At 43.8% G+C, this 12,925-nt stretch overlaps 1 protein-coding gene across 1 annotated transcript in view; it reads left to right on the forward strand.

The window, feature by feature from the left end:
* cubn (cubilin (intrinsic factor-cobalamin receptor)) overlaps positions 1–12,925 on the forward strand; it is a 457,032-nt gene that overhangs the window by 18,807 nt on the left and 425,300 nt on the right. Inside the window, 1 exon segment of the mRNA XM_041183948.1 lies at positions 2,603–2,698. Within this exon segment, the coding sequence (XP_041039882.1) occupies positions 2,603–2,698 (96 nt within the window).

The following is a 12,925-nucleotide window of genomic DNA, read 5'->3' on the forward strand; positions in this document are numbered from 1 at the left end:
ATCTGCCGCCTGATGGACGACTCCAGAGGCTCGTCATCTGTCTCGGACGCAGCATGGTCCTGATCTCCAGCTGTGCTCCAATATCGGTTCCCTGGGACCTCTCTGCTTCTGCCAGCTCCTCATGCGAGTGTGATGTGCCCTCACCACTGTGTATTACCTGTGGAGCTGAATACCTAATGCCCACTGACATGTGAGTGTCTGTGCTGGTGTCTGGGTCAGAGGGATGGTGTGATGCTGGTGCAGGTGGGATGCCTTCCTCGGAGCTCAATGGGGGGTCCTCAGGGTCACTGGCTGCTCCTGCAGATGGCGCATCTGCAGGAGGAAGGCAAAAGATCAGTATATTCAATCATCAAAGTCACTATGCATGCTAGGCGGGCTGAGGAGACAGTGGAGACCTGTTGCATGGTGCCATCTGCATTGGAGCTTCAATGGGCTCTCTGGCTTCAACAGTTTCCGATGAGAGGAGCCTGTTATTTTTCCAGTACCCAGTGCACACATGTGTCACTTGCCGTCTTACTTTCATCCAAGACCCCTACCTCACCGCAGCTGGAGGAACAAGCTAGCTGGTGGCATTCCAGCTGTAGTGCATCGCTCTCGTACTTCATGAGGATGCAGAGATTTGGCACTCCTCCACCCGTTCTGCAGCGTTATGACTGCTCTTCACCTGACATGGAAAAATAGAAAGCCTCATTATTGCTCTGTCTCCCTGAAGGTCCTTTCTTGGTTCCCACCCATCCAGGCGTTAGGCAGGCCATGTCACTGTGGCACATCTCACTTGCAATGCACTGAGGCCACTTGTGCTGACATTCCAGACTTGGCAGGGTGAGCTTCAGTGCCAGTTGGCTTACATACTCTTAGCTCCCTGAATGTTCCGAGCAACGGGAACCCGACTAATGTTCTCCACGCAGGTTCTATGCCACCTCTGCACTTCCTTTGCTGACCGCAGACGATCATTAAACGTTTTGCAACACTGAAGCCACATATGGCGCACCATGTTGTGCCCACTAACCTGGGCAGCAACCTCTGTCCAAGCTTTCTTGGGCAGGTGGGGCAGCCTTCTCTTGCCATCCCTGGGCATTAAGGTATGCCACCTGACACTGACCTCCTTGACTGGCACTCCAAGGCACTCATCTGATAAACAGGGGGTCAGAGTGCCCACCCAAATTGCCCTCCCACCTTCCATGACCATCAGGTGCTGAGGCCATGACTTGCACACCAGGACACTTCTTGGATAGCTTCCAAACAGCTCCCTCAGCCTCCTCCACAACTCCTGCCAGCCTTCAGGGACCTGCCTTTTCTGATTTTGAACACCCCGCCGTATCCCCATTGGACCTAGTGCCTGACGCATTCCCACCTCCACGCATGAATAAACAACTGGCAGTTATGTTCCATGCTGGGTGGGCCTTAATTGACCACCCAGGGTAAGATCGTGTTCACAGCGTGATCTCGGCTGGGAGCAGGCTTTACGTCCGCTTCCAGCCACACCAACTTTGGGTGCAGCCGGAGGATAGAATTCAGGTCATAGAGTTGTGAATGGATGTTAGGGCTCTATAATCCCGTGCATGTTCTTTCTTCTTTTGCAACCAGAGTAGATTAATGAGAAGTTCCAATTGCATTTCATGCCTAGGTATTGGACCCCAATTCTTCTTGCAGCAAATGGCACAGGGTTGTGAATGGATGTTAGGGCTCTATAATCCTGTGCATGTTCTTTCTTCTTTTGCAATCAGAGTAGATTAATGAGAAGTTCCAATTGCATTTCATGCCTAGGTATTGGACCCCAATTCTTGTTGCAGCAAATGGCACAGGTAAGTCTCCCTGTTGAAATGAACCAATTTATTCACTGTCCTTCTGTGAAGTTCAGTTATGATATTTTGTTCACTGACTATCCACAGGCTGCAAATTCTCTTGTGCTTTGCCTCCTTCACCCTCCCCTTTCGATCTGTGTAGATTTATGCTGCCTTCCTAGCTGCTGCTTGCATTTCTGATCTGAGAGGTTAATGGTAAGTTGGGAAGCATTACTATATTATATAATTGAAAGCGAACAAATCCTGTGTAACAGGCCCTACCTGACACAACCTCAATCAAAACAAGGGTTAAACAGAGAAACGCATATCGAAACAGCCAAAAACCTGGCCTCAAAGCACCTTAGACGTCTAAATAACTAACTAGATGTACCTTGATGGAGGTAAAAATCCCTTTAAATACCCCTCATGAAAACTGCTTACTGATCATTTTCACCAGTTAAGGAAGTAGCATGAACAACCAATTTAACAAAAGGACCACAATTCAGGAGCAGGACCCATATTATCACATTTAAATGATGCCTGCCCTTGTTGCAGGCAGCCGCTGTGGATCTATTAAGCACTCAGACTAATGTGGCGCTATGCACACCTCTCCTGCAGAATATCATGCCACTCTATTAGAGTGTTTGTTTTGGACCCCAAACAAGTGTGAGACTCATTGTAATTTCTGCCCCATGATATCATACAACTAATCTTACTCATGGTATTTTATATTTGCAGAAATGCAATTTTTTGGTACATAACACATATTTGTTCTTAAATAAGATTTTTTGTAATGTACTGGTTTGTTTGTATTACAGGTTACCAGGGTGACGGGAAGAATTGCACACAGATTGATGTATGCTCTATAAACAATGGCGGATGCCATCAGTTGGCATCATGTACATTCAAACCAGGTACAATACTGATTGAGCTATTAAAGAATTTATATCTTCAATATCTATAATGCATAATTTATTGATTTAGTGAATGCAAATCTCCAAAGCCAGCTTGATAGCCTCCTCATTTGCTGAGTTTGTGATTACTCTTGCATTTTGACTGTAGAGGGGACCGTCCTCAGTAATGTGCAGCATTGTTTGTCTTTCCACAATTGCATAAGAAGTTTGTTCTGAGGCCCCAGCAGTGGGGGTTGGCTGCACTGGGGTCCTGGCCTGTCCTGAACCTGTCTCACCATGGTAGTTCAAAGCCTGTCATTCGATAATGGGGTTTGTCACAAGGAACTTGTTAGTGACTTCCCATGTTTTCCATTTCCTTGGTCCAGAGGATGTTTGCTGGTAGACCTTGCTCAATAAGGGTGCTCCATATGGGACAGTGAGTGGGACAGTAATGTGCAGCATTGTTTGTCTTTCCACAAGTGCATAAGAAGTTTGTTCTGAGGCCCCAGCAGTGGGGGTTGGCTGCACTGGGGTCCTGGCCTATCCTGAACCTGTCTCACTATGGTAGTTCAAAGCCTGTCATTCGATAATGGGGTGTGTCACAAGGAACCTGTTAGTGACTTCCCATGTTTTCCATTTCCATGATCCAGAGGATGTTTGCTGGTAGACCTTGCTCAATAAGGGTGCTCCATATGGGACAGTGAGTGGGCAGTAGGTGGGTCATCATGGAGTGGTACATGAGGTACAGCACGGATGGTTTAACCAGCTTGATGGTTTTTGTTACTTGGCGATTGTGTGGTGGAGTGATGTTTGTGAGGACAGAAAGCCAGGAGAGGGTGTTGAGCGGAGAGTGATGCGCATTATTGCATTCAATTGGGTGCAATAATAGTTATATAACTGCAATTAAGTTGAGTCATTTGGATATGAGATGTATTTTGTGTAAGTTTATTGGTGGCATTTAAAGCAGTGAATTCTAAACAGTGTTGTATCTGCTGAGTTCTGCAACTTTTTGAGTTCTGCCATTCTTTATTGCAGTAAAACCTGAATGTCATCAAGTTTCTAGACATTTAAACATTACCTGTATCTTTGTATATAAAATAATAAAGCCGGCTTAGATTATTTAACCACTAACTCACCACGACAGTATAGCGGCATCCTCTAGCTTCTACTAATTCTACCAAAAAATTCAATATTTGTTATTAAATGATTATTTTTTAATCTACAACACGCTTGTGAACCTTTGCTGAGCAACTTGACCTCTATTCAAAAGCATATTGGATTCCTTTCTCACAAGCTGTAATCCAGAACTAACCTACTAATTACAACCTCCTCATTAATTTTCTTGTCTCATTTTGTAAACAACATGTCTAGAATGTCAATGACCAAAGTGGTGGTTATGGAATTTGTTATAGTGATTTCTGGCTATTTGCTATGTAGTTCATGAAGAAGCAAAAATGTTCATTCCAAGGGAGTGCTTGCACTTCTCCAAAAATATCTACTTGGAGTTCTTACCATAGCTTTGTAGAGGTGTGGGACACCTTTTAACAGATTTTTCACTGATCGTACAAGCAATGCAGTTTCTAATGAACTCTACTATATTGCTGGCCACAGACCGCTTCACGGGATCATCGTTTCATCTTAAAACACCAGGATGACTTTCATAGGCAAGAAACAATACATGTTGTAGCACTTTTGAGATAATCGCTCGAGTTCCTCATGCAATACAGATGTCATCAAGCAATATAAGTTCATTGCGTTCTCTAGTACGATGACTCATTCTTCCACTCTTTCGCAAGGCCTCTCAGTTTTTAGGTTCAGGCTTAATTTCTGTAGTAAACTATCTGTTGTCAATTCTGCCTTGAATTCCTGTCACCTAACAAAATTCAAGGTCGCAAATGAAATCACTGAGATCACATAGCCGTCAATGTTGCAAGTCGCTTTGCAGTCACTAGCATGTCTGTGATAGCAGTATGGCTAAGCTTGACAGCTACTCAGTTGCATGAACCTACAATCTGTAGATGCGTAGGGGTCAATGCCCAGATCCTGACATCATGAACAATGCAGTCAGTGCTTGGTGATTGGTGCGAAGAGTGAATTTTCTATCATAGAGATACATGTGCCAATGTTCACAAGCATAGATGAAGGATAGTGCTTCCTTCTCTCCAATAGAGTATTTTCATTCAGTTTCTGCCAACAGATGTGATGCATAAGTGATTGCAATGACTGGGAAGAGTCGATTCGTTCAATTATACTATCTCTTCAAGGCATTTCAGTTCCTGTGGCACTTCGGCACGGATTGCAAATGGCAATCATTGTAAATTTTACAAAACTAGCAGAATTGACATGTTGATGTGAGGAGCATTGCAGTAGTCCTTAATTTTCCCCAATCCAGTGAAAAAGGAAGGATAGCTCAGAACATAACCAGTGCCATCAATCATGTTAATGTATGCTCTGGTGGAGTGTTCAAGTTTAAAGCCAAACTTATCAAACAGGTTATCCCCATGAGGCTTCTGCCTTTGGCTATATACAATATGGAAATATCTAGGATGAAGTTGCTTTAGTGCACTGGGATTCTAATCATTCCCAAAACTGGAATAATCGAGTCATCGTTATCTTGAAGAGTGCCTATCGCAAGAGTGAGAAAAAGTTGTAAAGATAATGACGGTAAAGTTTGTTGCTCAGTATAGATACTTCTGTACCAACATTGATGAGAAACAACACTGAAATTCCCGCAATCTTGACTGATCGTTCCTTAAAATTACCTGGTGCTTTCCTTCTGTGATGGTATACACATGCTGTACCTCATTCTCAGGAAGAGTGTATCGACCAGTGAAATTCTCTTTGACAGGCACAATTTGGAAAGTTATTCTAATTTAAGCATGAGTTCCACATTTGCACTAGAGCTGGACTTGGCATTGTGAGTCGATGATTACCTCCACAATTTAGGCACACTTTTGAAGGTATCTGACCATAAAGAGCTCACTGGCATCTCTGGTGGAATGCGTGTCATTTGATCATCACACTTTTCTTTGGCCTGAATTATTTTTCGAGAGCACTTACTGCCGTAACAAACGTAGATGTACCAGAGGATTGGAGGTCTGTGAACATTGTACATTGTTTAAAAAATGTGCAGTGGATCGGCCAAATAATTATAGGCCCGTCAGTCTGATGTCAGGAGTGGACAAATTATTAGAATCAATTCTGAGAGCCAGGATAAATTATCACTGAGAAAGTCACGGGTTGATCAGGGATAGTCAGCATGGTTTTGTTAAGGGAAAGTCATGTCTTACTAACTTAATTGAATTTTTTGAGATAAGGCAACTCTGTCACTAGAAGGGTTCAAAATTGATAAGGAGGAAGTGTTGAATAGACTGTCGGTTCTTAAAATTAGCAAGGCCCCGGGACCGGATGAGATGTATCCAAAGATATTGAAGGAAGTAAGAGTAGAAATCGCAGGAGCACTGACTAATTTTTCAGCCTTCCTGGACTCGGGTGGCGCCAGAGGACTGGAGAATTGCAAACATTACGCCCTTGTTCAAAAAGGGTTGTAAGGTTAATCCCAGCAATTACAGACCAGTCAGTTTAACTTCAGTGGTGGGCAAGATTCTAGAAACAATTATTTGTCACATGGAAAAATATGGGTTGATAAGGAAAAGCCAGCATGGATTTCTAAAGGGGAAATCGTGTTTAACTAACTTGCTGGAGCTTTTTGAAGAGGTGTCAGAAAAGGTTGATGAGAGTAATGCTGTTGATATGGTGTATGTGGACTTACAAAATGCATTTGATATAGTGCCATGCAATAGACTTGAGAAAAGTTATTGCTCATGGAATAAAAGGAACACTAGCAACGTGGATACAAAATTGGCTGAAAAATAGGAAGCAGAGAGTAATGGTCAATGGATATGTTTCTGGCTGGAGGAAGGTTTGTAGTAGATCTGTATTGGGGCCCTTGCTTTTCCTGAAATATATTAATGATCTAGATCTTGGTGTGCAGGGGACAATTTCAAAGGTTGCAGATGATACGAAGCTTGGGAGTGTTGTAAACTGCAAGAACTTCAAAAGAACTTAGACATGTTGGTGGACTGGGCAGATAAGTGGCAGATGAAGTTCAATGCAGAGAAGTGTGAGGTGATTCATTTTGGCAGGAATGATATGGTGAGACAGTACAAAATAGAGGGAGAGCCTCTAATGGAGGTGCAGGAACAGATGGACCCCAGTGTATATGCACATAAGTCATTGAAGATGGCAGTGCATGTTGAGAGAGCAGTTAATAAAGCATAAAGTATCTTAGGCTTTATTAATAGGGGCATTGAGTACAAGAGTAAGGAGGTGATGTTGAACTTGTATAAGACATTAATAAGGCCTCATCTGGAGTACTGCATCCAGTTCTGGGTGCCATACTTGAGGAAGGATGTGAAGGCACTGGGGAGAGAGCAGAGGAGATTCACAGGAATGATTCCAGGGACAAAGAACAGTTGCTATGAGGATAGATCGGAGTGGTTGTGACTGTGTTCCTTGGAGAAAAGAAGGCTGAGAGAAGACTGGATAGTGATAGTTAAGATCCTGAGGGGTATGGACAGGGTAAATAATGAGAAACTGTCCCCACTCGAGAGCATCATGAACTAGAGGGCACAGATTCAAAATAATTGGCAAAAGGAGCAAGTGTGATGTGAGGAAAAATGTTTTCATCCAGAGGGTGGTTGGAGTCTGGAACAAATTTCCTGAAAGGGTGGTGGAGGCAGGTTCGATCAAGGTATTCAAAATGGAATTGGGTTGTTACTTGAAAAGAGTGAATGTGCAAGGTTACGGGGATAAGGCAGGGGAGTGGAACTAAGTTGAATGGTCTTTCAGAGAGCCAGTGTGGACTCGATGGGCCAAATGGCCTCCTTCTGCACTGTAAGGATACTGTAGCTGTGATACTTGGGAAGGAGGTCTCCTTTCTTTTCCAACCCATGGCTTCCAGTCCACCTGAACCGCTGAAACTACACACTTCAAAGCTGTCTGCTGAGTGTGGAAACAGCTTTCTAATAAAGACTGTCTTTTCCAAAATGACTAAGACTGAATTTTACTACTGCCCCTCCCAAGCTAGACTTTAGCTGACTGAACAATTCCTCAGCAGCTAAGTGGTTGTGGGCCGCAACTACCGAGCTCCGCAGTGTCGAATTGGGGAGGGTACCCCAAAGATGAGCTGTGAAATACCCTTCAGAAGTCCCCTGGTAAGGCTGGCACGGCCATTGCTAAGGAGTGCAAATTTCCCCTGGGCAATTGCCCAGCACTGGGAACCATCAAAAATGTGATTTAATTTGCAAAATTCGGATGGTTCCAACTGGGTTCCGCCAATAGTTACCCAGAAAAGTTAGAAGGATTAGAACCACTTCAAACTTCTGGATAACTATTGGACAGGCCCAGACCCCCTTGGATTCTCCTCACAGCCCAGACCCCACCCCCACCCTGGGACACTCCTCACACCCTGATTCCCACACCTGCTGGACTACCCCCAACCCGTACGGGACTACTCCCACCCCAGGGCCTCCCCGACTCTCACCACCACCCTTCCCAGAGGCCTGACACCAAGCCCTCCTGCCCACCGAGGCCTTGATCCGTCCAAGGCCTGACCCACCTCTCCGAAGTACAACCCCCCCCCCCCCAACCCACCAGCAGCCCAGTCCGACATCCCCCCCAGACCTCTGACAGTCCCACAACTCTGAGTCCCGCCTGATCTCTGATCCCATCCGACCTCCAATTCCCCCAACTGACCTTCAATTACCCCCCATCCCCTAAATCCTATCCACTTACCTTAGATACTTACATTCTCATGGTCTGTTAAGGACCTTTAAACTTACCTGGTTTATGACAGCTAGTGCCGTAAAAAAAGTTGGCCTGTCCTCCATCACTTCAACTCTCCTGCAATTTGACACTGGGCCCCGGGCACACGCTGCACTGCCTGGATGTCACCCAGCCTGAGTTGTAAGTTTGGGTGAGATAGGAATGAAAAGAAATTAAAGTAAGAAATTGGGCACTTCATCCATCGCTGATTGCCACTCCAAAGAAGTTCAGACCCCATATATTTTCTGTTCGTCTCTGGTAATCCTGTCTAAACTGGATTCGCTGATTTCTAATACTGGATGGCAATCCTCAGCCCTGTGACAGTTACTTTAGTCACTAACTAAGCTGAATACTGGGTACTACGGCAAACCCTCAACTCATAAAATATGTTGTCAACTGGCAATTTCCTATGCGAATGCTAAATTCCTAGTAAGTGCTCTACTCCTAACAACCGCCCTCTAACAAGTGTCCTGTGACAAATGCTAACCCTTGGCAGTGCAAAGACTTCAGTGATGTACCCCTATTTTTATACCCTTTTTGCAGTTAGCTTTGCAACATTTAGCCCAAGTATGTGAACCTGGATCAACATCTAACTCAATATTTGCAACTTGAGGCAAGGGAAGAGTGCTTCTAGAGTCCCCACAACAATTTAACCTCTAACAACCTAACAATCTAATTTCTAACTGGAGGTTCTCAGAACATCCTAGGCCTCAAGCCACCTTCCTGGCCAATCAGCATTGTAGCTTTGGCATCTTTTTACTGCTAAGCTAGACTTGTTAGAGCCCAAATATGGAAGTATGCCCTAGCTATAACTTCAGTTCATTCCCAAAGGACCCACGTGTTCTTTTTTCAAAGCTACATTACAGTATTTGGCATTTAAAGAGATGCCAACCTTAAGACCTCCTTAGCAACATTCACAAATCATCCCAATAATGCATGCAAATTAAGACTTTGTACCACTAAGCATATGTACAGTACAATTTGATCATTTAAGTCTTATTAATTACACAAATGTGTCAATGAGGTGAAATCTAATAGATGAGCCATCAAGCATGCTTGAGTTAAATGCAAAGGTTTCCTGCCAGCTTCCTGACACCCTGGCAAATTTTGTTCCTGCATACACTGACACCCAACTATCCTGGCAGGTTAAAACTCCCCCCTTGATGTCTGCTAATGTCCACAGTTAAGGTCTTCATTCTTAACACTACTATGTTACTTAACGAATCTCTGCAATACCAACACTTTTCCAGCATACATTGCTCTGCAATTCTGTGAAGCCACTTTCGTATCAAAGAATTACTATCAGTAATCCTGTGCCATCAATGCTGATGTAGTCCCAAAAAATAGGGCCCCGTTTTTAAATTATATAAAAACAGAGAATCTCTTGTGGGTTTGCTTGAGAGCATCGGAAGTTAAAATATCAATTCATGATTTCCTTCTATCACCATGTGGAGAGAGAAACAGAGTTAACATTTTGAATCCAATATGAATCATCTTTGGAACATTTCTCCACTGATGCTGCTAGACCTGCTGAGTTTTTCCAGCACTCTTTTGCTTTCAGATTAAAATCCAATTGTTAAAGAATTAAGCATTTGTTACTGACTAATCTTTTTTCCCCCTTTTTATTTGACTACAGCCAAGCATAAGATCAAAGGATGTTGTCAGTTTGCTAATATCTATCTCATCCCTGATTATTAAACAGGCAGAATCACCTCAAATGTTGATAAGATTGGTGGTGGAAACAAAATATAACTTGCAAACAAAATACAAAGCCAGGCTCTAACGCTAAAACGATGATACTGAAGCAGCCCAGCACAGGAAGGTCATTGTCGTCAGACAATAAAGTTGCCCAGTCATTTAAAAGCATCTATTTTGCTGAGATGCAGGCTGAGAGGCACCTCAGTATGGCTTCCTGATGCAGTTTCGCCACCAAGACATTTTCCCAGTCCCAACACCAATTAAGGGCCATTTTACAGGGCTGCTGGGATTTTGTCGATGGCACAGTGACCCTTCCAACAACGACAGTCCAGCAGGTCATTGGAGCCAGAGGCTCCATGGCTCAAAGAGGGATCAACAGATGGAAGACTGCCCCCATGGCCCCAACAACCTACCCAGAAGGGCTTCTCCTCCAACCCTTGGCCCCCTGAATTTCTTATTTCTTATTTAAGGTACCACTCTGAGAGCACCTGTGTTTTAAGGTCTCCTTCCTACTGCATCCTCCTCTCCTGGTAGCATTGCTGTGGCTTGTCAGAACTGATTGGGCACATGGGCAGCCAATGAGGAGGTTGCCTGCAGTAAAATGGCCGGGCCTGTCCTACTGCCAACAAGTGCGGCCTCAGGACTGGCTTTCCAGCATCAGGGTCTTTAAATTCACGTGGACAGGCAGGGGATGAGCATGTTCTGTTGAGAATAGTCAAAGATTGTCCACCCTCTAAATTGCATCTCTTGTCTAAAAGATTGATGAGCAGTACTCTCCAAATCAATTATAAGGGTTTTGTGACTTCTTCAGGAGCTATATGATTAGAGGACATTAATGTAGAGAGTTCTATTTTTCAACAGTGACTGTACCTCAGAAAGCATGTCAGTGGCTGTAAAGCACTTTTGGATATCACAAAGTCATGAAAGATACTATATAAATGCAAATCTTTTTTTTTTTTTCTTGTGTAGTTTTTAAACCTTTTATGAAAGAGCGCTTATCTCCCTGAGGCTAAGTGCTACCTCAGGGAGATGGCTTACACTTTTAAAAATATGAAAATTAGAAGAAAAAAAACTTCCTTAACATGTCCCCCTCAGGTGACAATGTCACATGAGATGGGACATGTTCATAATTTACATTATATGTTTATTAATCTTTTTCAATCCCGACATGAAACCTAATCCCGCCGGTGATGAGGTTTCATGTTTTTTCTTTTGCTGGGGCTCCTGGCCTGCCTGCCAACCTTAAGGTTGGACAGGCAGGTCCTTTAATTGTTTAAATGATTCTATCAAAGGCCTCAATTGGCTATTGACAGGTCGGCGGGCCTGCACCTGACTTTGCTATGGGCCCGCCTTCCTGAAAATCTAAATAGGGTGGGACGACGCCGGGGGTTCCGCCCGACGTCATCCTGCATCACTTTACGTGTCGGCGAGTGGGCCCCGCCCCCTGCTTGCCGATGGCAAAATTCTGCCCATAGAATCATAGCACGCTTGCAGCACAGAAGGAGGCCATTTAGCCCATTGTGTCTGAAGGAACAATTCACCCAGTGTGACTCCCCTGTCTTTTCTCCACAGTCCTGCAAGTTTTCTTTTTCAGATAACGATCCAACTCCCTTTTAAAAGCTTCAATTGCCTCTGCCTTCACCACACTCTCAGGCAGTGCATTCCAGATCCTCATCCCTCATATTGCCATTGCTTCATTTGCCAATTACCTTAAATCTGTGCCCTCTGTTTCTCGATCCTTCCACCAATGAGAACAGTTTCTCCCTGTCTCTTCTGTCCAGAACCCTCATGATTTTGAATACCTCTATCAATCTCCTCTCACTTCTCTTCTTCAAGGAGAACATCCCAACTTCTCCAGTCTTTCTACATAACTGATGTTCCTCATCCCTAGAACTATTATTAATCTTCCCTGCACTCTCTAATGCCTTCACGTCCTTCCTAAATTGTAGTGTCCTGGACCTGGACACAATACTCCAGTAAAGGTCGAACCAGTGTTTTATACAGGTTTAACGTAATTTCCTTGCTTTTGTCCTCTATGTACCAATTGATGTAGCCCAGAATGCTGTATGGCTTTATTAACCACACTCTCAAGCTGTCCTGTCACCTTAACTGATTTGTGCACATATACACCCAGGTCCCGCTGCTTCTTCAGTCCCCTTTAGAATTGTACCCTTTATTTTATATTGTCTCTCTGCATTCTTCTGACCAAAATGAATCACTTCACACTTCTCTGCATTAAATTACATCTGCCACTTGTCTGCCAATTCCACCAATCTGCCTATATCCTTTTGAAGTTCTACACTATGCTCCTTATAGATCACAATACAGGGGTACTTCCAAGTTTCTAATTTTGAAATTGTGCCCTGTGTCTTAGTTCATTTGTATATATTAGGAAGAGCAGGGGTCCTAATGTCGATTCATGGGGAAATCCATTATAAATCTCCCTCTAGTCTAAAAAAATCGTTACCACTACTTTGTTTCCTATCACTCAGCCAATTTTATAATCCATATCCCATTTATTCCATGAGCTTTAACTTTGCTCACAAGCCTGTTGTGCAGCATTTTATCAAATGCCTTTTTGAAGTCCATCTACACTTCAATAGCATTCCACTGTTGGGGCAGGATGGTTGGCCAAGTGTGATCTTGCACAGTTCAGCTCATTACATATGCATCTGTGAGGAGCATGGCAAATCTCATAAAAGGGGGCGAACAGGAAGTCGCCAT

This window comes from Carcharodon carcharias, chromosome 3 (genome assembly GCF_017639515.1).
Source record: "Carcharodon carcharias isolate sCarCar2 chromosome 3, sCarCar2.pri, whole genome shotgun sequence".
In the NCBI taxonomy this organism is placed as follows: domain Eukaryota; kingdom Metazoa; phylum Chordata; class Chondrichthyes; order Lamniformes; family Lamnidae; genus Carcharodon; species Carcharodon carcharias.